This window comes from Chlamydotis macqueenii, chromosome 10 (genome assembly GCF_036417535.1).
Source record: "Chlamydotis macqueenii isolate bChlMac1 chromosome 10, bChlMac1.mat, whole genome shotgun sequence".
NCBI classification, from domain to species: Eukaryota; Metazoa; Chordata; class Aves; order Otidiformes; family Otididae; genus Chlamydotis; species Chlamydotis macqueenii.
The window spans coordinates 11,098,767-11,122,190 of record NC_141565.1 but is presented as its reverse complement, the minus strand read 5'-3'; the positions used below and the strand labels follow the sequence as shown (position 1 = coordinate 11,122,190).

General features: G+C 49.0%; 1 protein-coding gene across 7 annotated transcripts in view; it reads right to left on the bottom strand.

Moving 5' to 3' along the window:
* Positions 1–7,691: 7,691 nt before the first annotated feature.
* The window catches only part of MGLL (monoglyceride lipase), a 63,223-nt gene continuing 47,490 nt past the window's right edge, over positions 7,692–23,424 (bottom strand). For 6 of the 7 annotated variants that reach the window (XM_086755228.1, XM_086755230.1, XM_010117995.2 and 3 more), the window contains 5 exons: positions 22,246–22,382; positions 20,667–20,777; positions 14,800–14,889; positions 9,157–9,372; positions 7,692–8,189 (listed from right to left, as the gene is read on the bottom strand). In XM_086755228.1, coding sequence (XP_086611354.1) covers positions 8,064–8,189; positions 9,157–9,372; positions 14,800–14,889; positions 20,667–20,777; positions 22,246–22,382 — 680 coding nt within the window. In that variant the 3' untranslated portion in view covers positions 7,692–8,063. The remainder of the gene's footprint in view (positions 8,190–9,156; positions 9,373–14,799; positions 14,890–20,666; positions 20,778–22,245; positions 22,383–23,424) is intronic. The other variant, XR_015259518.1, reaches the window with a different exon arrangement.

Below are 23,424 nucleotides of genomic sequence, written 5' to 3'. Positions count from 1 at the left end.
ACAGACCCTTAAGGCCAAAGCCAAGCTACAAGTGTCAAGCTACATGCGATAGCATCTGGGGAAGGGGGCAGGCACGCACATGCCTTTCGCTTTTCCTAGTTGTGGTTAACTTTGTGAGCCTACGAGTTTGGGACAAGGTTTGAAGGGCATTTCAGGAGACTAAAGAAGGCCTTGGAAGAGGATCAGCGCCACGCAAAGAGTTAGCTCCGGTCCCGAGAGTCTGGCTGCTTGGTTCCCAAAATAAGCTCAGAGATGAGTGTGAGAGCTTCCCTCTCCTTCCCGCTGTTACCAGCAGAGCAGGCTCGAGGGGAAAGGGAGCAGGATTGGAAAGTGAGATCTGCTCCCTCCTGACTGCAGCTCGGTGCCAGTGGGTCTGCTTTGCGCCCTGCTCTGTTAGCTGGTGTGGCAAAACATGAGGCTGTTCCTTTGGCACGGTGCATTAGGAAAAAGAGAGGGGAGGGAAGTGCTATGGCGTGGCCAGATGCATCGTTTCATGGGCTCAGGGGAGGGTGGGGTTGATCTTTTTAAAGAAATCCAAAGTAACTTGATGTGTCTTTCCCATGGAGGAAACCAGGCTGGTCTGTGTTGCACTGGGATGCCATTAAAACCTCAGCGAAAAAAAAAAAAAAAGCCTCCCTCTTTATTCTTTGATCGTATCACTTCTTTGCAAGCCGGGGTCATCCCAGTACCATTCGTCCAAGGCCGCGACAGTGACGAACCGCGCGAGCGGGGCTGTGCAGAGACCTGCTCTGGGGGGAAGGCAAGCAAACGCGTTAGTTACTGCTCCTTGAGATATGCTTTAGGAGATGAAGGCTGATCTTTCATATCAAGGCTAAGATGACATTATATCTCTCCCTTCTGCTCAGAAGGTTTTATTCTAACACATTCTTGGCACAGCATAGCAGAACCACCAATATTTCTATGAATTTTATTAAGCTTGCTTCCATAATGGGAGCCAGCAATCTGCTCTCTAGAGCTCCTTCCACCCCCCTCCTCCCTGGATCTAAAACTGAACTTTTATCAGGAGTTTTAAAACAAGTTTGTTGGCGGCAAGTTCCAGTCTCTTCCCCTTTCCCAAAGGCTGTCATTGAGCAGCTGAAAACGCTTCAGGCGAATTGTCCAGAAAGCTTTTTCTGCCGTGCTGCTCCTCTGGTCTGAGCGCCTGTCGAGCACAGCATCTTCAAAGGGGTTCAAGGCGCTGGCTCTGGCCACGCTGCTCCTGCCCTTCCCGAGGCCAGAGGAGATGGTATCTCTTGTTTTGTGATTTTATGTGACCTTTTCCAGTCACGCGTGCAATTAAACCACAGCCTTCCAGGTCTGAAAGCACACGAGGGGAAAGCACTTCTCTTGCTCTGCTGACTGCAGCGCTGGCTGGGGTAAGGGGGCGGATCAGTCTGGCTTGTGAAGTTCGGTGTTTGCTGGGGATCCAGGACTTGCCAGTCACGCAAGTGCCCCCACGCTAGGTTTTGGTGCAGAGCCGCCGCAGCGTGGGGCGTACATGCGCTCGGCACAGAAAGAGAGGGCTTGGTGTTAAAAGTGCACGGGGTGAGCCCTGGGAGCTCAGAGCCGTCGGGGCTTTTGATGTGGGTAACACAAGGGCTGCCCTGTGCTGTGGGCAGGCGGCTCCTTGCTGTCATTGCAGCACGAAACTCACTCTGCGGGCCAGCATGAGGGGAAAAGCTGATTTTTTTGTTATTCTGGATGGGGACCCCTTGTTGTTTGTTTCTAGCCTGAAGATCCCTCCTGCTCCAGGGTTCCCTGTGTGGGCCTGAGGAGGGCTTTGCTGGTGTTGCCATTGCGTGTTTTTCCATCTAAATGGAGGCACAGCTCTGGTGCAAAGGCTGCTGGCTTTGGGAAGGCTGGAAAGCCCCGCTTTTCCTGCAGCTCTGCCTCATGGTGGGGTTTACTGTGGTCTGGCAGGGGCTTGCTTGCATTTGGTCATACACCTTTCCTAAACTGCTGCAGGGAAGGTACCACTCATCCTTTGCCGATGCCACCCGAGCTGCCATTGCTTCACCTCTGCCGTTCTCATCTCTGCCTGTTTTCTTAAAAGTCAAGTGTTTTCCATGCTGGACATCTTCCCCTCTTCTCAGCTCCCCCCCAGGCCAAACGGCTGTCTTTTTGCCAAGTTTCCTCTGTTTAGACATCAGCACATATCATCCAAACTCTTAATTGATCTCTTAGGATTTGTTTTTCATCTGAATTCCTGGAATGTTTCCAGACTCTGAAGAGCTTCCTCCAGAGGGAAGGGAAATGAATCCTGTGTCCCTCCTTCCCGAGGAGCGGTGGCTGCAGGAAGGTCGGTTGTTTGGCTTGCTCCTGTTGGGAGATGCGGTGTTTGCTCATGGACGTGGCTGTTTGCTTTAATAAGGCCGTTGTTAGGAGTGCAGCAGGAAGGGGAGCGGTAGCTCCACATCAGCAGCTTCCCCATCGGATGCAGAAAGCATCCCGGACTGATGAGCTGGGAGAGCATTGCCTTGTTTCTGTGCATGAAGAGGACTTTTGCTCGTAGGTGGAGAGAATAGCAAACAGCTGCCTGAAAAGCTCCACTTTTGAGATCCTGGAATGCGCAGGAGCAGCAGTGGCAGGAGTCAGGCTGCCGGAATGGTGTGCGGTAGTGGTGGTCTCTGATGGTACGGTGGCACCTGCATGGTCCTGTCAGCTCCATCCCCCTTTCCCTAGGATGGAGATCACTCCGAGGCCATCTGACAGAGGCACAATCCCTGCCACAATGTCACCAAGTGTGACACCTCTCATGCCATGCCCTGATGCTGCCCAGCCCTGCCGGGGTGGCTGGAGAGGTCTCCTGAGGAGCTCTCTGCCCCACAGATCATGGCACTGTGCTGGCTCCTGCTCTGCTCTCAGCTGATCCCCACCTTGCACCAGCCCTGAGAGAAACCCCAGCTCTGGATAACACGAGACCGAGCGCAGGCTGGGGGAAGAGAGACGGGCAAAAAGCTTCAGGGTTCCTGCAGACTCGCAGGATCGGACTGGAAGCACTCACTAAACCCAGAAAGGCCACCTGCAGCCCTGAAAGCTCACTGGGCGCTGGCACCAGGAAAACCTGCATCACCCAAAAGGCTCCTTTGTGCCGGCACTGCTCCTGGCCGCAGGCCGGGCCATCCCCTCCCTCCTGGGCTGGTCCCTGTCCCAGCACCATGGCGTGCACCCTCCAGCAGCCCTCAGGGCTGCGAGGAGCTTAATGAGCCATGAAAACACCAGGCAGAAGGGCCGGGGCCTTGCTGGTATTGAAGAAGTCTCGTTACTAACGATGTCCTTACCACCACAGTGTGCCCGCTGGCTTGGTGAAAAACCCAGGCTCTGCTCTCTGTGCCGACGTGCATCAAAGCCAACGGCCAGAGGTTCTGACCTGGTGAGCAGGGCTGGGACCAGAAATACAGCCCGCAAAGGACTCGAGAAAAGAATATTATTTTCTTCATTTAGTGAGTAGAGGCGTCAGGAGGACGAAACGAGCTGCCGGAGGTTTGGGCCAGGTCTGGGTCAAGTGGCCCTCGCAAATGCAGTGGCTTGTGGTGAAGGCTGTCTGAGGAGGGAGGCAGGAGGGGACCTGGTGCTGGGCTGTGCCCCAGCCTCGCCATTCGGGCAGGAGGGACATTTCCACAGCACGGGGCACCAACCCCGCGTTCGGGCGGACCCGGGGCTCTTGCAGCAGCTGGGTGCTGCCTGGGAGCTGAGCAGGCGGCAAACCCTGCTCCCCAGCCCTCTGTGGAGTCACAGCTCGGGGCAAAAGGTAGGATTTAAGCGGCTGCTGCTCCTGGCCACGGTGCAGATGCTTCCTATTTGAATTGGGTACGGTTCAGAACCACTGTAATACTTTAACAGGCTTGTAAAAGCGTGGGAACCAGGTCTGGAGGCCAGCTGAGCCTGCCTGCTGCTCCAGGCTCCTCCACCAGCCCCGCACTCCTGCTCCGTCTGGGGTGGGGAAGCACTTGGGCCTTTTTTTTTTTTTTTTTTTTTTAATTTAGCACCTCAGCTACAATTAGAAAGAAAGCTTTGACTCTGGGGATGATAGAGCTAGTTTTCCCTGAGATTAGCCAGCCAGCCAGCCCTGCTAGGTCAAAGTGAGACGAAAAGACATCTTAGACTTGCAGTGCCCCTAGCCTAAATTTTTTATTGTGCTGCTCTGGGCAATAGCAAATAGTGGCATGAGGCCATGGATTTCAGGGCTCTTTGAATAGCTGATCTTGAGGCAGAAAGGGAACCCCAGGCCTTCATGAGCCTGGGCTGCCCCTGGACCCCTGGTCCGCAGCGGCTGGGGAGCAGATGCTGACCATGCCAGCAATTTGGCAGCGCCCAGGCGCTGCAGCCCCCTCCTCTGCAAGCTGAATGGCAATTTAATATCTGCCTGCCTTTCCCTTCTCACCCTCAGGATGCACGGGAGTCACCAATGATGCCCTCAAACACCCTCTGTTCAGAAAACATAACTTTATTATTAGTTGCAATATACATTGTATTCTTTTAAGAATCCTAAACTTGTATATGGTTTTTCCCACTGAAAATACATGTGTATGTATATATGCTTTTATATATGTATGTATATATATATATATATAAATGTATTTGATTGAACTGGAACACGATGGAACAAGAGGGACAAGCTCAGAAATTACTTGGAAAAGTAAGCGTGGTCTCAACGGGTTTGTGCTGGCAGTGTGCTAAGGTGAGCGGTACAAAAAGAACAGGCCAAACAGAAAATGTGATGGGTTGGGCAGTGGGGACCGGTCTCCCAGTGCTGTGGCGGTGGTATGTACAGTAGTTACACGTTGCTATTGCTCAGTCACGAGTGCCGCCTGTCCTCAGAGGCAGCCCGCTCTCTGGTACGGCCCCGCACAGCAACATTCGTAAGGCCGGCCGTGCTCCCTGCAAGTGGTACCTGCCGCTGGAAAACAGAGTTTAATCACATTTCCCTTGGCAGCAGCCCCGCTCATTGCTAATCTGGTCAGCGCAGGAAGAATTCCTCCGGGGCACGGTGCAATCTACTGGGTCAATGTAAAATAGCTTACGGGCAGGGTGAGGGATCAGCACCAGCCGGGAGAGCTGAGATGCGCAGGCTGAGCTGCAGCTGCTGCAGATGAGCATCTCAACCCACCCAGGCTGTTTGCTCCTGGCTCCTTCCCTCTCTGCTCATCTCCCCACCTGCAAACACGCTGCTCCATCGCCGCTCAGCAGCCTGGATGGAGTGGTGCGCGGCTGAGCCTTCGTGACTTTTTTTGGGGTAGGTTTCCTTGTGTTAATTTCCCCAGAAGATAATTCTTCAGAAAGCTGGCGGAAGGTGGCTGTAACCCCTGCTGTGCCAGGGGCTTGGGGCATATTTGGCTTTTTTGTTGTTGTTCTTTCAACTTTTGGTTTGTTAACCTGATTTTCAAACACAGCTTCCACAGGCCACATGCCATTGCTGAGCTTAGCCAGACAGAGGGACAAGCCTTTCCCAGATCAACGTAATTGGCTTCCTTTTATCTCTGCTGAGCTGCAGATGTTTCTTGGGTGAAAGGACGCATTTTATCCAAGGCACTGACCAGGGACCTTCCTCTGCCTGGAGCCAGGTTGGAGGGAGCAGACGGACTCTGACCTTCCTGCTGGAGGGTCACTACCCTCCCCCCTGCAAAGTGCTTGTCAGTTTGGGAAGGGATGTGAAGAATGTGAGCATTGATTTGCTCCTCCTGACTTCCTTGGGAAAAGTGCTTTCAAAAATCCCACCCTTAAATCATCACCTTGCTGCTGCCCCCGCAATGTCTGTCACCACTGGATCACGCCTACTTCATTCCCTTCCAGCTGAAGAAGCAGGTGAGGTTTATCACCGCTGTAGTGTTTCTCTTCTTGCTGTCCCTCCCCAGCAGCATCTGGCAAGGAGGGATCTTGCTCAGGGAAAAGAAGCTGAACAAGTCAGGCTGCTGGGAGATACAGAGCATCGCCCCCTTCCTAAAGCGAGTGTTGCCTGAGGTTCAGCGGGGGTTTGTGGGAACAGCTGATTGCACTGGAATCATGACTCAAAAGCTGGTGTTGCTGGAAGAACGACACCTTGTTCCTCTCTTTAGAGGCAAGAAAGTACAAATATGAAAGTGCCTGGATCAACCAGTGTAAAAGAGCTTTCCTGACTTGGCCCCCTTAGGGCCATTACAAGGATGTAACCTGCACCCACACATCCCTCATCCATCCACGCTGCTGCGGCCGAATGGGACCGAGCCCTGATTCTGTTATTGCACAAAGGTCCCTTTCCTGAATCTTGCCAGAAATGGCTTCAAGGGGAGGAGAGGTGGGTGACCCCCTGCGGCTGCCACAGGTGGGATCCAGCCCTGGGGACGCAGCGATGGTTCCCACTGCTGCCAGGGAAGGGGGGGCTGGTTTGTTGCTGGGGAGAGCCCCACTCTCTCATAGTGCAATATTTGAAGGTGTTTTCTGCTTTCAAAATCAGAGGGAGAGGCACAGGTTAAACCCCTTCCCTCTGGCTGGTGCCAAGAAGTGTATTCATAACCAGGGCCATCACCCTGGACAAGCTGAGCCTCACAGCCACGCCGGGATCACTACACAGCTTTTGCTGTATCGATACAATGCCTCTGCTCCATAACTGGGTCTTAAGCCTTTCCTTTAGCCCTGCTGCTACCAGAGATCCAGGCAGCTCTAGGATTTGGCTTATCTGCACCACCAGACCAGTTGACCAGCTCCTCCCTGGCAGCTTGTACACCAGTGCCCCTGGATGCCCCCGAGCAGGAAGGCAGATGTTGGATGGATGATTGCACCCTGTACTCTGCCTCCAGCTCCCCCCGTTAAAGGGGTGAGCTCAGCCCCTGCACTCCATGATCCGCCCCAGAGGTGGCTGGGCCGATTAGGAGGGGGCTGGGATGAGCTTGGATAGTATCTCTGCTCACGCTGTGGGTCTTCTGCTAAACCGGTGGACCATGAGGACACCCACTGCTAATCCCCACCCACCAGATGCTCTGCACTTCTCTCTAGTGTTATTTTTCAGGACATTTTCCAACTGATGAAGGAAAACAACAGATTATGACTGTAAAGTTATGGTGAGAGGACTGGATCCCGGTAGGACAACATTATTCTGTGCCAAGAGAAGGGACAATTAACCCCTTCTTTAGACTCTGCTGCCATCTCTTCCCCAGCTCCCAGCCACCTCTATATACATTATTATATTACTATATTCTCTTACAACTTTTCTTCACTTTTTCAGTTTCAGTAGCGCAAGTGATTAATTCCAAAGGAAGAGAAAAAGAAAAAAGAAAAAAAAAAGGAAGAAAATTTAAAAAGCAGCCCCTAGGAATATTTACAGAATAGCTCATCTTCCAGAGGAGATGGGGACGGGCATTGGGAAAAGCACGCGTTTTGAATGTGCTAAGTGGGTTTGATTCCACGTTCTTCCTCTCCCCTCTGGGATCCTGGTCTGAAGAGCTGCTCATCACGCCTCCCCACATGCAAACTCGCAGAGGCCGTGCAGGGTTGCGGGGGGAGGCTCTCTTTACGCTTATAAAGCAGTACCCAAAGGGGTCTGACCTTGAAAACCTGCCTTTCACCTTCAGGGAGCTGTCAGCTCCATTTTCAGCCTCTCCTCGTTACTCAGTGCCTCCATTACTGCTCTCCTCTCAAGGACCAGGGATTAGGAAGGTGCTGGATGGTGGGGGTCAGGGAAGGGACTGTATGCACCCAGAATCAAAACTGTGAAGTGGAAGATACTGAATTCTTTAACATACCAAAAATTATTGCAGTATAAATACACCCCTGTCACCCCAGCGAAAGCAGAGAAGGGGAAGTGATGGGGGGAGTTTGGTGGGTAAGGGGCATTTCAGTAAAATCACCTGACCTGGAAAGCTTTGACGGCTGCTCGCACAGCTATCAACTCTTCCCCGGATTGGGGCAATGACCATTTACATCTGCAAATAACGCCCCACCCTGTGCCTCTCCCCCCACCCTCCCTTACGCCGTGCATGATACAATATCCCGAGTCCCTCCATGTCAGATCTTTTTCAGAGAGACTTCTGTTAAGAAAAGCATCTATTCCCAGAAAACCCCAGTAAAAGCTGCAAAAACAATTGCTCTTAAGTATGGCTGGGTTCCCCAGCTGCTGAGACCTTCTGGCCAATCCACGTTAGGATTTCTGTGAAGACAGAGGTAGAGACCTCGGGCAGCTCTTTGTGGAGGGCATGATAGGCTTCCTCGTACACCTGCAGCCAGGGAGAGAGCGGAGATTAGCACAGAAAAAAGAAATCCGCATGAACAAAATAGCCTTCAATCCTCTCTTGTCAACACCCACAGGTCCGACACATCCTGCCCACACCTTGTCAGGTTTTTCCCCGAGAAGTGGCAGGTTATGAAATCAAAGAGATGGTTGGCGCTGGCCCTCCGCAAGCAGGAAGGCATTGGCGTTGCAGCTTGGCATCTGGGCATCACCCGAGCACCCGCTGCCCTTTAGGAAGGTAACGCATGTCCCAACCCCATGCATTTATTGCTGCTTATCCCTCTAAGAAGGAGGAAATGCTTATCATGCCCTTGGAGTTTAAAGGACAATGGGGGATGTTCCCATCATGCCTTGTGCAATTTTACTCCTTTTATGCCAGATATCCAGTTATTTTTCCAATGACAAAAGCTTTCCTTTGGTCTCCCTGTCTCTCTTTCAGGCTCATTCATGTGCTAACAATTGGTTAATCAGCTGTGGCTCTCTTGAAATGACCAGATGTGAAGAGGCTTTTGTTGTGCGGTGCTTTGGAAAGGCCCCCCCTGTACCTTTATGTGCTGGGGCATGAGGTAAGGTTGGTGCCTTCACAGTTGGTGTCGTTCAGAAGAGCTTTCGGGGTCAGCACTTTACCTGCTGATGAGCCTCGCTCTACTTTTATGCCACATTGCTTCACGTCCAAGAGACCCTCTGGGTACACAGCCACCCCTGGCTCAGGTCTTCAGATCACTCACCCCTTGCCCACAGCCCGGCTGTAGGTGGTGAAAGGCCACCTCATTTCTCAGGAGGGCTACCTCCTGATGAAAGGGGCTGTCACCTGCTCGGTCTCACCAATGCATCAGGCCCTGCTTTGCCTCCAGCTCTCCAGAGCTCAGCAGGCTTCCCTGCCCCTCACAGTCACTCATGCTTAGGCCAACACTGACAGGATAATACCCTAAAAATCAAGAAAACAAGATGACCTTGAGTGTTTTGTCCTGACTCTGCACTGTGTCCATCAGTAAATAGGACCCTTTGATGTCGCAGAGCTTGTCAGAAGAGCCGTGTAGCACCAGGATGGGCAAAGTCAGCTTGGGCAGAGCTCGCTCAATTCTGGCAATGGCATTCATCAACTGGATGACAAAGGAGACCTTCATGCCACCGTGGTAGACCAGGGGATCGGATGTGTAAGACTCCATCTGGCAGCGAGAAAGAGGTCATTTAAGGTTAGCAATATTTCATGCAGAAAAGACAAAGCAGATCAACCTGGCAGTGAGGAGCCTCTTCCTTTGGCTTGCACACATTTCCTACTCTGTCAGGACATCCTGCCATCAGAGTCAAGGTCGAGATCTTTACTGTGGCTACCCACACTGGCTCACACAACCTGGCTTGCTCTGTACTGTGTTTCTCTCTACATCACCAGAAATATTCAAGCCAAAGCTCTTTCTGCAGACAACCAACCAGTGGTGGACAAAGGCTGTTCCCGTGGGGGCACCTGCCTGTATTTTTCTGCTCTGCCATGTCCTTCTGTCACTTGAAGGTGACATCTCTTCTGCAGAGGGTTCTTCAGACTGCGTTACTTGAAAGCTGATGTTGTCCAGGTCCTTATCCTCTTTGCTGAGGGCTCAGATGTTCTTCTCTTTCACCTTCCCTCTCTGGGGATCACGACTGTGACCTACACCTACTGACAACGGACACACCTGACTGCAAAGCACTTGTACGCTGAGGGGGCCTCTCCGGGCACCAGGTCGTAGGCAAGAAAAAAAAGTCAACAACTCACTCAGCCAGACTGTGAGAGGATGAAAATGTACAAGAGCTGGTGCAGAAAGATGCTAGGAATGAGAAGTTACTGCAGCAGGAAAATCTACAGTAAATATTTGTATACTGTACGTGGAGACGGCCCACACAGCCACTGCCATCTCAATATTTGCCAGAATGCTTTGATTATGGGTTGGTCTCTGGCCCAGCCTCCAGTTTCTCCCAACCCTGGCAGATGTTTACAGAAATGATGGTTATTTATAGGTTACTCAAAACCAGTCTCCTCCTCTCCTCACAACCAGTGCGGTCTTTTCAAATTCTCCCTCTCTTTGCAGAAACTCAAGGCCCTCTTGCTGCTGCACACGCCTGCCCTGAGGGACACATGGGTGGGCGATGGCCCACAAGACCACCCCAGGGACATGCAGCTATGCGAAGGTATAGGCACAAACGTGCACTGTAGCGGGACAGCTTGCACCCATGGTTCCCATCCCCGAGTGCAGCAAGGGAAAGGAGTGGGTGGGAATTTGGGACTATCAGCGGCTGGCACCCTTCAGTCCCAGCCCACAATGCTGGGGTGGCCAAGGGGCTGAGAGCTGTAGAGGCACTCTAACTTGTGCTGGAGTTGGATCAAAGAAATTCAAGTTGTTGTAGCACCCATTGAGGGACCCTTGGATAGTAACTCCCTGTACAAAGAAGCAAGTGCTCACACACGCCGAGGGTTTGGAAAACACTGTAAGAGGCCACTGCAAAGATGAGATTGTGGATGAGACAAAAGGATCCACTCTTAAGACATGCTGAGCATCCGCTGCTCCTGCTAAAGGCCCTAGGAAGCAGAGGCTGAACAGTGTGTGGTCCTCTTGGCTCCACATGGACCCTTCCAGTGCCCGACCAGCTTGTTGGTGCAGAAACCTCCACCCACGTCCTCCATCCCCTACACCGCTCAGCCTGTCTGCCATACTCTCCCTGCTCTGCAAAGTGCTTCAGAAGGGCAAGCAGCTGCGAAGAAACTGTCCTCTCCTGAATGTCCTCATGGAAAAAGTTCAGCTTTGACTTCCAAAGCACCAACTGCCCGGTGTGTGTTGCTAGCTCTCCTGTTGACAGCTGGGTGTACCCTGATATTTTCAGCCCAATGCGTTGACTTTTCATCAGCATTTTGAGCAAAACCACCCTGTTGCACTGGCTACTTAGCAACTAGCTCCAGCCTAATCTGGGAGTGACTTGTCCGGATCTATGTCACAGCTCTGCGCTGAAGCAGCACTGCTTTGAGATGGGTTTCTTTTTATTTTTATGGGGGTTTTTTTGTTTGTTTTTTGTTTGTTTGTTTTTTAATTGAAGACGACAAATTAAATTTAGGACTTTGCGGGGGGCGGGGAAGAGGGGGAACAGGGGAGTAGGCAGATGGACTGACAGAAGTTCCCTTCCCATGGAGCAAAACAATGTTGATGAATTCCTGTGAGCTGGCCCCCTCCCCATCCCCATGAAGATCTAATGGTCATTTCTCTTGTTCTTTTCTGAAAGAATAGGGATTTTTTAGCTACTGAGCAGCCAATAAATATTTTTGTGTAGATCATGGGAGGGGAAAAAAATAACCCAATCTTAACCCAGATGGATTAGGACTGCAGGGGGAGGATGCTGGTCCCAGTCAACAAACAGGAATCCTGGTCAGAGTTAACGTCCAGTGCATGGAGTGAGTGCAAAGCCGCAGCTTGCTGGGAAAAAGGGGGAAAGACAGGGAAAGGGCTTTATGTTCTGCAAAATACAAGCTGCAAAGCCACGTGGAGCAGCAGACAGAGCTCCTGTTGGAGCACTGGGCTCTGGGACAGCAGGGGCAAGGGAGTGAGGGTGTCCCCGGAGAGTCTGCGGCTGCTTCCAGCTGCGGTCCAGCAAAGGCTCTGCAGAGTCCATCACAGCAGCTCTTTTTTTCTCTTTATGTAATGCTAAAACAGAAGCAAACATCAGGGCTCCTGCTGATTACATTGCCTTTCATAGAGGTCTGTATCTTCCCTTTGCGTTTTGCAGAGCAATAAATTCATTATAAGGTAATTGCAGCCTCATCCTACGTGGGCTCTGCAGGAATAAGACTAAAGTCAGGGGGATTATTCCACTGAATTCAATGGCAGCTAACAAAGATTAATAGGGTAAAGGGGTGCCAGCCCCTGTGATGTTATTCCTGCTTGGAATAACAGTACTGGGTTTTTAAGATTGCTTTTTGCACTCTTTTGTGTCTCTTGCGTTTGATGTAGCAAGCAGATCAAACAAACATCTCCACACCATCCTGTGTCTCAGTCCCTACAGGACAGCCTGCTGGGAACACAAGCTCATCAAAAAATTATTGGATGATGTCCCAAAAATATTTCTAGAGAATAGAAAGTTAGTCTGGCAGGAAAATATGTTTAACATATAAATAATGGATGTTTCCAGCCCATTGTGTGCTTTGAAGCCATGCGTCTTGGGTCTGAAGGAGGGCGGAATGGGCATTAAAGATGGCCAGAGGACTGAGATGTTGTGTTGTGCTGTGTAAATGCCTGGAGTCTCAAATCCTGGTGTTTGAAGATGATCAGGGAAGCGCTTTATATCACAATCCATGGCTGCTATGTCAGCCGTGTGCTCACTTGCAGGTGCACAGGCAGCACAGCAAGGAGGGGCTTCTTGTCTTGCTTTGAAGACCACTCCATCATAAGCAGACTCAAATGAAGCAGACCCATGTTTTCATCCACTGCAAAAGGCTTTCCCTTGCTCCATGGAAAGGGAAAGGGCAGAGGAAAAACAATGCTCAAAGAAGCCCTTGAGACTTGGAGCATCACAGAGCAGAGGGAGCAGTGGCAAATATTTGTGTAGAAAGACAACAGAACAGCATTTGTTATAAACTATGTCCCGTGGTTGCTGTGGTGATTCCTAGCATCACCCCAAGAGCCTACATGGAAATGCTCAGTCAATATTGTGCACCAAATTAAGGGAGTTGACACTTTTCTAAATGCATTATTTTTTGGGATGTCCCCACATCAGCACTTTTCTCCTGTGAAGCTATTTAGCGCAGCAGTAACATCTTCCAGCAGAGACCGCAGCTGTCAGGGGTGTATTTAAAACTGCTCCCTTAAGGACCCGCCGCGGCACCGAGTTCAAGTGCCACACAGCAAATCAGTGCAGAAGCAGGCAAAGACCCAGGTGTCCCAGCCACGCTCACCCTCCAGCTAGGGGGTAACGCTCAAATTCCTCCCCTCCTCCAGAGGACCGATTGCTTTTATCCTCTAAATACAAATGCAGAAGTGAAAACTTTCCTCTGTGTGATTTCAGTGAATTAGTTCTCTAATTTAAACCTTTTCTCTGAACTATAATGCAATGTGTTATGGCAGCCGAATGTAATTAAGCACAGGTTTCTATAACTTGACTGGAATCAGTCTTTTTCCCAAGTATATATCCTGTGCAGCTTCATATGGGACTTAAGAACAGATGTCACACGGTGCATCAGTGGATGCAGATGAACTCGCTCCGTGCTCATCCTGACTGTTTCCTAGAACCGACTTTGTCTTCCTTTTCTCAGCTCCTTGAATCTTTCTGCCTTCAGCCCAGTGAGGTTATGCTCTGTTCACAGCTAAGTGAACAGAAAGTCGTTTGAAGAAAAACCTCTTTGTCAGAGCCAGAAACAACCCTGAACACCTTGATGGTCTTCTGGGAGACCCTTTGCTCTCCAGTTTACCAAGTGGGTGGGTCAGAGAGGTGGGATATGCAGTGCCTGAATGCATTGTGCTCACACAGCTACTGACATTGACTTTGCTCCTGATCCTTTCAGCTTCAATTCTTACACCAGTTGAGCTGCCTCCCCAGAGGAAAGCCATTTATTAACTTCTACTTAAGATATGACCCGTTGCATGAACGGCAGGAAAAATGACAGCATCTGTCAGAGAGATGCAAGCTGATGTGGGCGCACAGGAACAACTGACCAGCACAGCTCTCCTGCTTTTCAGATACCCTTGGGTGCCTTTTTGATTTCTGAAATGCAGCAAGTTCTGGGTCCAGCCACAGCACCTTCATTCACTCACAGCTCGTGTCTCCCTCCTTTCACTCCTCCCACAGCAGTGAGAAGGAAAAGCCCCTGTTATGTGTTCTTGCAGCTCTTGCAGAGACATCTGGTTTTGCCAGTGCTGGCATGAACAGGCTGCAGCAGTTATCACCAGGAATGGGTTTGAATGGGAGAAGAGTCCCAGGCTATGGTGACACTACAAAAAAAAAAAAATTCACCCTGGAATAGTTCCACGCACAGTCGCAGCGGTGCAGCTGGAACTAGGGTGTTAGAATACCTGCTTCAATTGCAGCTCATTTAAGTATTCTTCTTGGGGCAGCATCATTTGTTTGGAAAGGCTGTAGCAGAGCCAGCATGTCATCCTGGAGACCTTGCAGCAAGGTCTTTGGGGCAAGCACACTCTCTTCCTCTGTTTGAAAGCATTCGGGACAACATGATCCTGGTTTGTAAGCAGGAAAGCAAATCCCTGGGACTGCAGCGTTTTGCACGGTCTCACCGCAAAAAGGAGGACTGGAAAGGTTTGCTTTAGCACTGTGTTTGCAACCTGTGTGAGTTGTTTTTTACTGCTGTAACGAGCAGTGGTGGTGCAGCAGAGACAAACATGGTTCCCATGTGCTTTCCACCGCAACCGTAGCACCGGTCCCTGTGATTTCCCACAGTTTTCTGCTCTGTGCAGTCAGTTCCACTGACTTCAGAGATGTCTTACCTTTTTACCCCAGCATTGATCTCGCCCTCATGATTTAGCAAAACATTTGTTTGTTTTTTTTTTTTTTTTGAAAAGAGAAATGGCAGGACTAGTATGAGATACTGACTATGAAGTGACTTGAAATGGCATTAAGGTTCTCACCTCCTTCTTGTTCCGGGAAATTGCACTTGGATCTATCGAACCCAGTGACAGGTTTGGGAGAACAAAGTTGAGCACTTTCGCTGCAAAAACCTGTGGGAGAGGAAAGCAAGCAGTTAAAGGGCTAGTCAACACAGAGGGCCAAATCCCGAGCTGATGGCAATCAGCACGGAAGTTAAATAGTTGAGAAATGTCAACTGACACAGGAGAAAGATCTGTCCTATATCTAAAACATTTCTCTTAAAGAGAAAACATTTCAACTGCTCCCAGGATCAGGGAGCGGGTGTGCTGGTCTGAAATGCTGTCAGCTGTCCATCCACACGCAACATCACAACTTCATCGTACTTTGCCTTTTTCTCATTCTCAAGTTAATTCCTAAAAAGGCCTCAGCTAAGCACTTTGATAGGAAAAAGCCATTTCCAGCCTTCAAAATTTCTGGGGTTTGTTTTACTGCCCTTTCCTTGCTGCCACAGCTCTGATTTCAGGCTGCAGTGCACAAGTGATGTTGGGTGCAATCTGCAGTAGCTGTCTAGGCTGCACTCCTTTTGAGAAGCCTATTCTCCAGGGAACCTGTAAATAAACATCAGCAAAACGTGCAGGCTAAGGAAATCCATTGCTCACTTGTCTCCTGGGAACAAAACACAAAAGCATTCAGCAGCCCAGGCTCGAAACCACTGGCAGAAGAAAGGGCAACATCTTTCATTTCAATAGCACTACAAGCACATTGATACCAGGGTTCTGCTCTGATCTTTGATAGATGTCTTTAATTAAATTATCACCACTTAAGCCAGAAAATAAGCAATTAGTGTTTGCTGGTCTGTTTTATGGCCCTTCCATGCTCACAGCTAACCATTGCAGGTAGGCTGTGATCCGTGTTCTCTGTTTCTGCTGATACGTGATCACTTCTGAAGCGCTCCTGACATTTCGGATCACAGATGACACATGACAGAGTAATTATGATATTAGAGGAATAACGCAAGGTTGAAGTCAAAGTCATCCAGGAGTGAAAAGCAGTAAAGACTCCCAGCAGATTTGAGAACACACGTGTACTTCAGCATAGATATGACTGGAACCAGTGTCACTGTCTACCAGCATATTGAGCCCCTCCCTGGCTATGACAGTTAAGCTTCTACTGGGGTCTCCAGAGTGGGACCAGTAAAAATCCATGCCCACACAGATGCAAGTACAAGCTTATGATGCAAATGAGCAGGAATGGGCTTTTCTCTGTTTTGTGTTACCTCCAGGCAGTGATGATTTGAGGAATTCTCTATGAATCCTAGGCAAGGTTATGGACTCTGTGAGTTGACAATGCTCTAGCAGTTTTACCTCTCTCAAACCACTTATAATCACACAGATATATGTCAAGCAACCTTAGATACCTATCTGAGGTATTTAACTTAGAAGTGTAACTGTCCTAGGCTTTCTTTACAGGGTATGAAGAGTGACAGAAACATCTCTGAACACCTCTAACCTCTGAATAAAGGTCTGGAAGTGCCTGTCTCCAAAGATTATCAAGAGAACCTAAGGCAATCAGGCTGCCCTAAAGCTGGAGCCTGAGTTAAGAGCTAGGATGACTTCTTATGCCTAAAGATTGCTTATTCAAGAGGAGACATGACCTGATACTCACTCAAGATCTATTTAGAGTATTGGCCACAAGACATGTCAGTATTAAGGCCACAGATATTTAGGTCCAAGTTAAAAGAGGTAAAGAGGGCACGGCTTTTGGGAGATGCAAGCTTTGCTTACTTTTAAATTTGTCTGAAGAAGAAAGTTGACATACTCTCAGATTCCAGAAGCTGTGAGTTTGATGGAGATTCTGCTCTGTGTCTGCTTGGTACGAGTGTGAATATTTATATTCCCAAGGATTTGCAACAGCGATTTTGCACAAAGAGCATGAATTTGAATCCTCTCACGTGAGCAACAATACACCAGCCTAACAATAGGCTGAAGCTGGGGAAGGTGTGACATGGAAGGAATAACACATATGCTCTTTCTCAGGCTCTTCCTTGTTGGAGACAGGCTAGGCGGGATTTTATCAAACTCAGCATGGCCATTTTTCTGTTCTAATATATGGTTATCATCCCAGCCCCACAGCCTACGGATGGCCGTGTCTCTGTGACAGGCTTTGGAAATGTTCTTGAAGATTTTGTGCGTCTCTGGAGTTTTGCCAAACCGAGTCACAAGCTGATTGCTAAACTGCTGCGGAGATTGGGCTGGCTGCTGACCGCAAGTACAGCGGCACGCACCGTCTTGGGCTGGTGATACCAGAGAGGTCATTTCTGGTGTTCAGCTGTACAAGAGAAGCACCAGGCCCTGTAGATAGACAGATCAGTTGTACTTACACACACATTTATAAACTCCCTGTGTGCATAAAAACTCTTATTTATGCACAAAAAGAACTAACTTTGGTCTACAGGCCTGACTGTGAAAGGACTCTGCCCATCCTTCAAAGGGTCTTCAGATCTCTGGGAAATGCTCCAGTGCCTCCAACATGTAGTACATCCTCAAAGTTTAGATGTAATTGTGATGATTCTTGAAGGCAAGGTCACAGACAGAAAAAAAATTCGAGTTTTATGCTATAATAAAAAATTCTGAAGGTTCCCCTGATCTCAGAATAAGACTGGAATTGATGACTGAGCACTGCCTCTTGACTTAAAGCTGATTTAATGCTTTTTGCATTGCTTTATCTATATGGGTGCTTTACAGGGTAGACACTTTTCTCCTGAATGGAGCAATGTTCCCTGCACACCTCAATGTGCTTATTTCTCTCTCACATGATCTCTGCTTGCCAACCACTTGTGTGAATGCCTTTTAGTTCATTTCAGGTACAAATGACCTGGATTTACAAAAATGTGGTGTTTGAACTGGTTAAGCTAGCCAGGCTCATTTGACCGAGCTGAAAAGTCTCTAGAAGAGACACTGTGATGAACTACAGAGATCAGGCTGACAGCAGCTGAACAGCGTTATCAGGGAGATGCGATATCAGGGATATTATATAATATATATCTATATCTATATCTCAGATATGGTGTCTCCATACCTGGGTATCAAACCAATTCATACATGTTTGTATGAACCTGATGATTACCATCTCTACTAAACTGGAAAGACCAAAGCAAAGCCAAAATAAGAGATTTAAATATAATACTTTCTTCCAGTTTGTCTGTATCTTCAGAAAGAGTCCTCTGCGCTGTTACCGGATGCAGATTCAGGCTGAATGACTGGGAGACCCTCAGGTGCTGGAACAATGTGATGCTCAGTTGGTTTGGAATAGATCAGCAAGGGGTGAAGTGGAAAACACAAAAAGTAAAGAGAGAATATTGTGTACTGAGATCTTAAGGAATAGGCTGAGGGTTACTACAGGATTAATCACTAGGGAATACTTCCTAAGAGGCTGTCCTGCCCATCAGATTTCAAAGCATGCAATAGCAGAAATGTGGTGGGAGATACTATTTTACCCTTACTCTGCTCTTTGCCAGCAGATGCGATGCCTTTCTCTTTGCATCCTTCGAAATGTTGAAGATTCAGAGCTGAATTTTGTCCAGATTAGTTGAGAAGAAAAGGGGGAAGGCAGCAAGATCCCTCCCTTTCCACTCGCTCTGCAACAAGTAGGTCGTTGTTTCTATCAGGACATAGGATTTACAGGGCATTGATGAAATTGTGTTTCTGCAAAGAGCAGAATTTTATTTTCCTGCACGTAGTCTGCAAACGCACCGTGTTTCTGCTGCTGCCAGGGCTGGTTCGGCAGCGAGGGAATGTATTTCTAAGCCAGACTGAAGGACTCAGTGTGTAACCTGGCCCACTGTTATTGTGGTCTTTAGCCCCCGTTTGTTTAGGCCAAGGTAAATTCTTGCTCAGCTGGAAACTTCCCTGGCAAAGGGATGAATGTAACGGTGCTTGGGAAATGGCCCAGGGCCGAGAAGTCGTACCAGTTCCAAGGGAAAACCAAAGCCTTTGTGCCTCAGAGGCACAAACATCGATGAAATGTTTTTTGGCTCTCAGCAGAAAAAAAAAAGCACATGAGTGTTTTCAGCTCAGCTTCATGGGAAAACGTGGCTTCCACAGGAATGCTCTGCCTGTTTTCACTCCCCCCTCTTGAAAATACCTTTTCACCTCCAGGTCTGATTTCAACTGAATTTGACAGAGCAGAGATATTTCAGGAATAATGAATTATTTATCAGTTTTGAGATGCAACAATAGATTTGAAAGAAAAAAACTCACTGTGCACTTTTATAATGGCACACGAGAGACTCTAGGAAAGGGACCGTATAAACACCTCCACAGTGCTTCAGTTAGCGATTGGGATTTCCCACACCGAAATTAAGCAACAGTCTGGTACAGATCTGCAAGACATCAGACTCCAGTAATACCAGCTCCCACAGAACTGGTGAGTCCTTATTTCAGAGAGGGTTTAGCACCTAGCAAAAGTATAGCTCTAGAAGAAGGAAAATCTTGCCATATTTTCCTTGACTCGACTAGAAACAGAAGGCTAACAATGTCTCTCAGATTCAGACCCTATACTATTTTTTTTCCCTTTCCAAAATAAGAAAAAACAGGGGAACTGGTGCTCATGGGACCTTGATGGTGAGCTAGGTATTGCCTCACCTGTGAGGAATCAGCTGCCAGCCTCCTAAAAACACCTTTTGCTGCTCTGACTCCTATTCAAATAAGTTTTTTCCAGACTGAACGACTTCAGGATTCACTTCCCCTCTGAAAACTAGGTGGGACTGTGGGGGAGGCACTCAGAAGGAAAATATTGACTGACATCCAGGTGGTGCAGATCTCGGCGGGGTTTTGCATTTTAACGCCAGAGGTATTAACGCATTTCCTTCAGCGGCAGAGTGGAGTGATTAAAAAGCATCCTTTGGTGCTTGTAATGATCTGTGGGGTGAGGAGATGGCTTTGGCTACAGCAGAAGGTGTGACAGGATTATACTGAAAGCTGAGGCAATCTGTTTCCTTTCTCTCAGAAGACAAAAAAAAAAAAACCAAACCAGGAGAAATAGCTTAGAAGTAGATTAAAACAAGAAGCCAGCCCTAGGGGAAGAGTCTAGGGAGAAAGGATAAAGGAACGAGTCCTGTGGGAATGAGATGGTCTGCCCTTTCTGCTGGCTTAGCTGGTCCTTCCCTTTGCTTCCAGCTTATTTTAGGGTTGTTGTTTATTCTTTTAAAAATCCAGAAACAAGAGGAGAGCTGAGGGTCAGTCACCTTGCAGAGCCTCCCTAGGGAATGGGAAACTGGGCAGTGCAAATTTGGATCAGAAATAGCTCTGGAAGGGCCATGTGAATGGGAGGGGGGTAAAGCCTAAAAGCAAACTGAAGGAGGTAGTCTGGACAAGAACCAGCTATGGTACCAAGCCAAATGGGACGCTGCTGGAGCAGTGATGCTTTAGCTGGGAGCATTCTTTGAGGCTCACAAAGGATTCCTAGGACTCAAGTGCTCTAGCTTTGTTTAGAAATCGGTCATCCCCCAAATGCCAAAAATAACCCTGGCCTGACTTAGCCAGCAGCCTGTGTTGCAACTATACCAGACTCTGCATGAGTCAGAAAGAAAACTGTAGGAGAGGAAGGGAGAGGACGGCACTGTGTGGGCTGCCGCAGGGTGTGGTGAAGAAAGCACAGTCTGCTACCACCTCCGGAGGTAGCGTCGTTCTCTGACTCTCATTTAAATAAGTTTTTCTGGACGAGTTCAGGATTCACTTCCCCTTTGAAAAGTAGGTGGGACTGTGGGGGAGGCACTCAAGAAGAGTATTGACTGGCATCCAGGTGGTGCAGATCTCAGAAGGGTTTTGCATTTTAAAGACAGAGACCTTAAGGCGTTTCCTTCAGCAGAAGAGCGAGGTGTCGAGGTGAAACGCGGGTTTGCTCTTACCTTGATGGGAGTGGCGACCTCTGGGCTGGCTACCACTAAAGGAGAGATTAACAGCATGCCTGAAAACTCGCTGGGTCTCTCACTAGCTGTCAGAATGGAGATGGCTCCCCCCTGCAACGCAGAATGACAACCCACAGCTTAATACAGAAGTCAGCACCTCATTTATATAGTAATTTTGTTAACGGAAGGGTTTGAATTCAAAGCAGCAAATTATTTCTGCTCCAGTGAGGGGGCAGTGTGGTCAGCAAGGAAGGGTGGAGGAGCAGGGTGACCAGAAGTGGCTGGGTTTTGTTGTGGAGAAGAGACCTAGTTTCTGTTCTCGTGCTACAAACCCTCACATCACACTGGACTCAACTCTCCTTGCAAGGTCCGTCAGCTCCCTAGGATGCCTTGTGTCCTCCTCAGTGAAAGGACCAAGAAGAACAGGTCTGAAGTGGTAGTTCAGGTGGGACTTGAAGAATGAGTGGAGGCTGTACCAGTGTGACAGACTGGCGCTGCACTGGGAAGATGCCGTGAACTCGGGCTCACTCCGTGCTTGTGGCACCGGTAACCTGGGCAACGCAACGCTGCCACCCAGCATGTGAAAATCTTCACTAATTACTGGAAGTTAAATATTCCCCTCTTCAGTGTCCCCATCCCCCCCAGCCCATGGCTCACAGGTGAACGCCAGCCCGGCTGAGCCCTCCTGCACAAGGACAGTGGCTGAGGGCGCGAGGGGCGGGGGACAGAAGGGACCTGGCTGGCTCACTCAGGAAAGTTTGCAGAGGATTAGTTGCCAAGGGAAATATTTGGTGAACTTCCATGCTGCCAGAGGACCAGGGGCTCGTTAAATGGAGCAACAGCAAGAAGCATCTCAAAGTCCTCACTGGGAAATTAGCTCCTTGTTACAGCAGCTTTGGAGCGCAGCGAGCACTTCAGAGCATGCCATGCCTTCTTATGCAAGAACACTTGTTTATCTGAGCATGGCCTGAATCCCAAAGTACTTATTCATTTTCCTCTCCTCCGGGAATGCAGGGAGAGCAGATCAATTACATCAGTGGGAATATTGCTCGCTTGAATAAAGGGATTTGGCCCGAGCTGTCAGAATCAGACTTCAGATCTGTTCACCAAATCAGTGCCTTTGTTTTTGCAGCCCTAATCCCTGGTACATTTTCCTGTTAGGTTGTTTAACAGAATGAGGCTACAGGGTATTTTCATGCTCCATCCCCGAGCTGCTCACAAAGCTTTGGAGGGCTTAACCTCCCAGTTAAATGAAAGGAGAAGCCCAGTGCTGCAGGGAAGTGGTGGGACTTACCATGCACCTGGTGTGAATGAACGGTTCTATTAAAAAATAGACCCGCTGTTGCAAACGACACTAATTAGGGCCATGATCCAGGTAGAAAAGTTAAGGACTGACTACACTGAAGACAGATCTCATGGGGTAAAGCGTGCTGGCAAATCAGTGAATGAAGTGGAAGGGAAGATTGCTTGTGGTTTTGTTTTTCCCGCTGTGGGACGTTATTTCCCACCACCCACACGAGTACCACCATGCTGCGGCACGCGCCCTGGGCGCTGCCGGGGGGGTGGGGACGGTGCTTACCATGGAGTGCCCCAGAATGAGAATGGGGAGCTCGGGGTGCTCTTTCTTCATGAGATCAATGTGCTGCAAGCTGTCCCTGACGAAGACGTGGAAATCTGAGACCACCATACGATCGCCCTCGCTCTGCCCATGGCCAACTGTAAGGGAAAAGGAGAGCAGGCATCTAAGTCGTTTGAAGCAGCGGTTGCAACCAAGATAGGCTTTAGAAGAAACATGGCTGGTGGACTCTTCTGTCCTAACTTGACCTTCTCCTGCAGTCGTCTCTCAACAGAAAGAGCACTACAGAAATACAAAGGAAGCTGCTCCCTGAGCAGATTAAAAAATGCCATATTGTCCATTATCTGTTTAAAATAAAAATAAATCTTATATTCTCCTGTGTTTTCACCTGCTCTTCAGAACTGAGAGCACTGACCTAATCTCTTGCAGCCTTCAACATCAAATTGAGGAGGGCAGAGGGCTGTCTTGCCTTGCTGCAGGGATGAGAGGTCACTGCATGCCAGGAAATGGGTTTTTGCCCGAGGGATCGTAGCTGCTGGGGTCTGATAGCAGACTGCACTGAGCCAACTGCTGTGTAGAGTCTTGGCAAGAAATGGAAAAAATTCTGAAGACTGGATATGGTTGCTATAAACTTAATGGGCCATGGACATAGCCTTTTCTAGTGCCTGGGTGTGCACGAGCTTTGCAGTGTCCTGCCTTTTCTCACTGCTACTCTAGAGCACTGGGTGGGCTGGAAACCTTCCCTGCTACGAGGTGAACCGGTCTCAGCAGCGGGGGCCAAGTGATGGTGGTGGCAACAGCCTGCAGTGGGAAAGTATGAAGTGGCATGCCCCTCCTAAACAAGTGCAAACACAAATTGTACTGCATCTGGGCACTGTTAGCTCCTTCTGTATCTGGGAATTATCTTGTTTGATCGAGGGGACGGGAAAGACTAAAAGGGGAGATGGTGAGTTGCTACGGGAACAGCGGCATCCCTGGCAGAGCTGGAGCTGGCATCACCAAAAATACAGCCCCAGGCAATTTTGAGCTTGCAAAGGCTTGAAATTAATACCACTTTGGGGAAGCAGTCTGCATGTTCACCTGACCACACATACGTGTAATTATCACAAATAGTATTCTTCCTAAAAAAGTCTCCTTGCTTCTTTCTGTTCCATGCAGGTTGTTAAGGAAAACTGTGAAGGG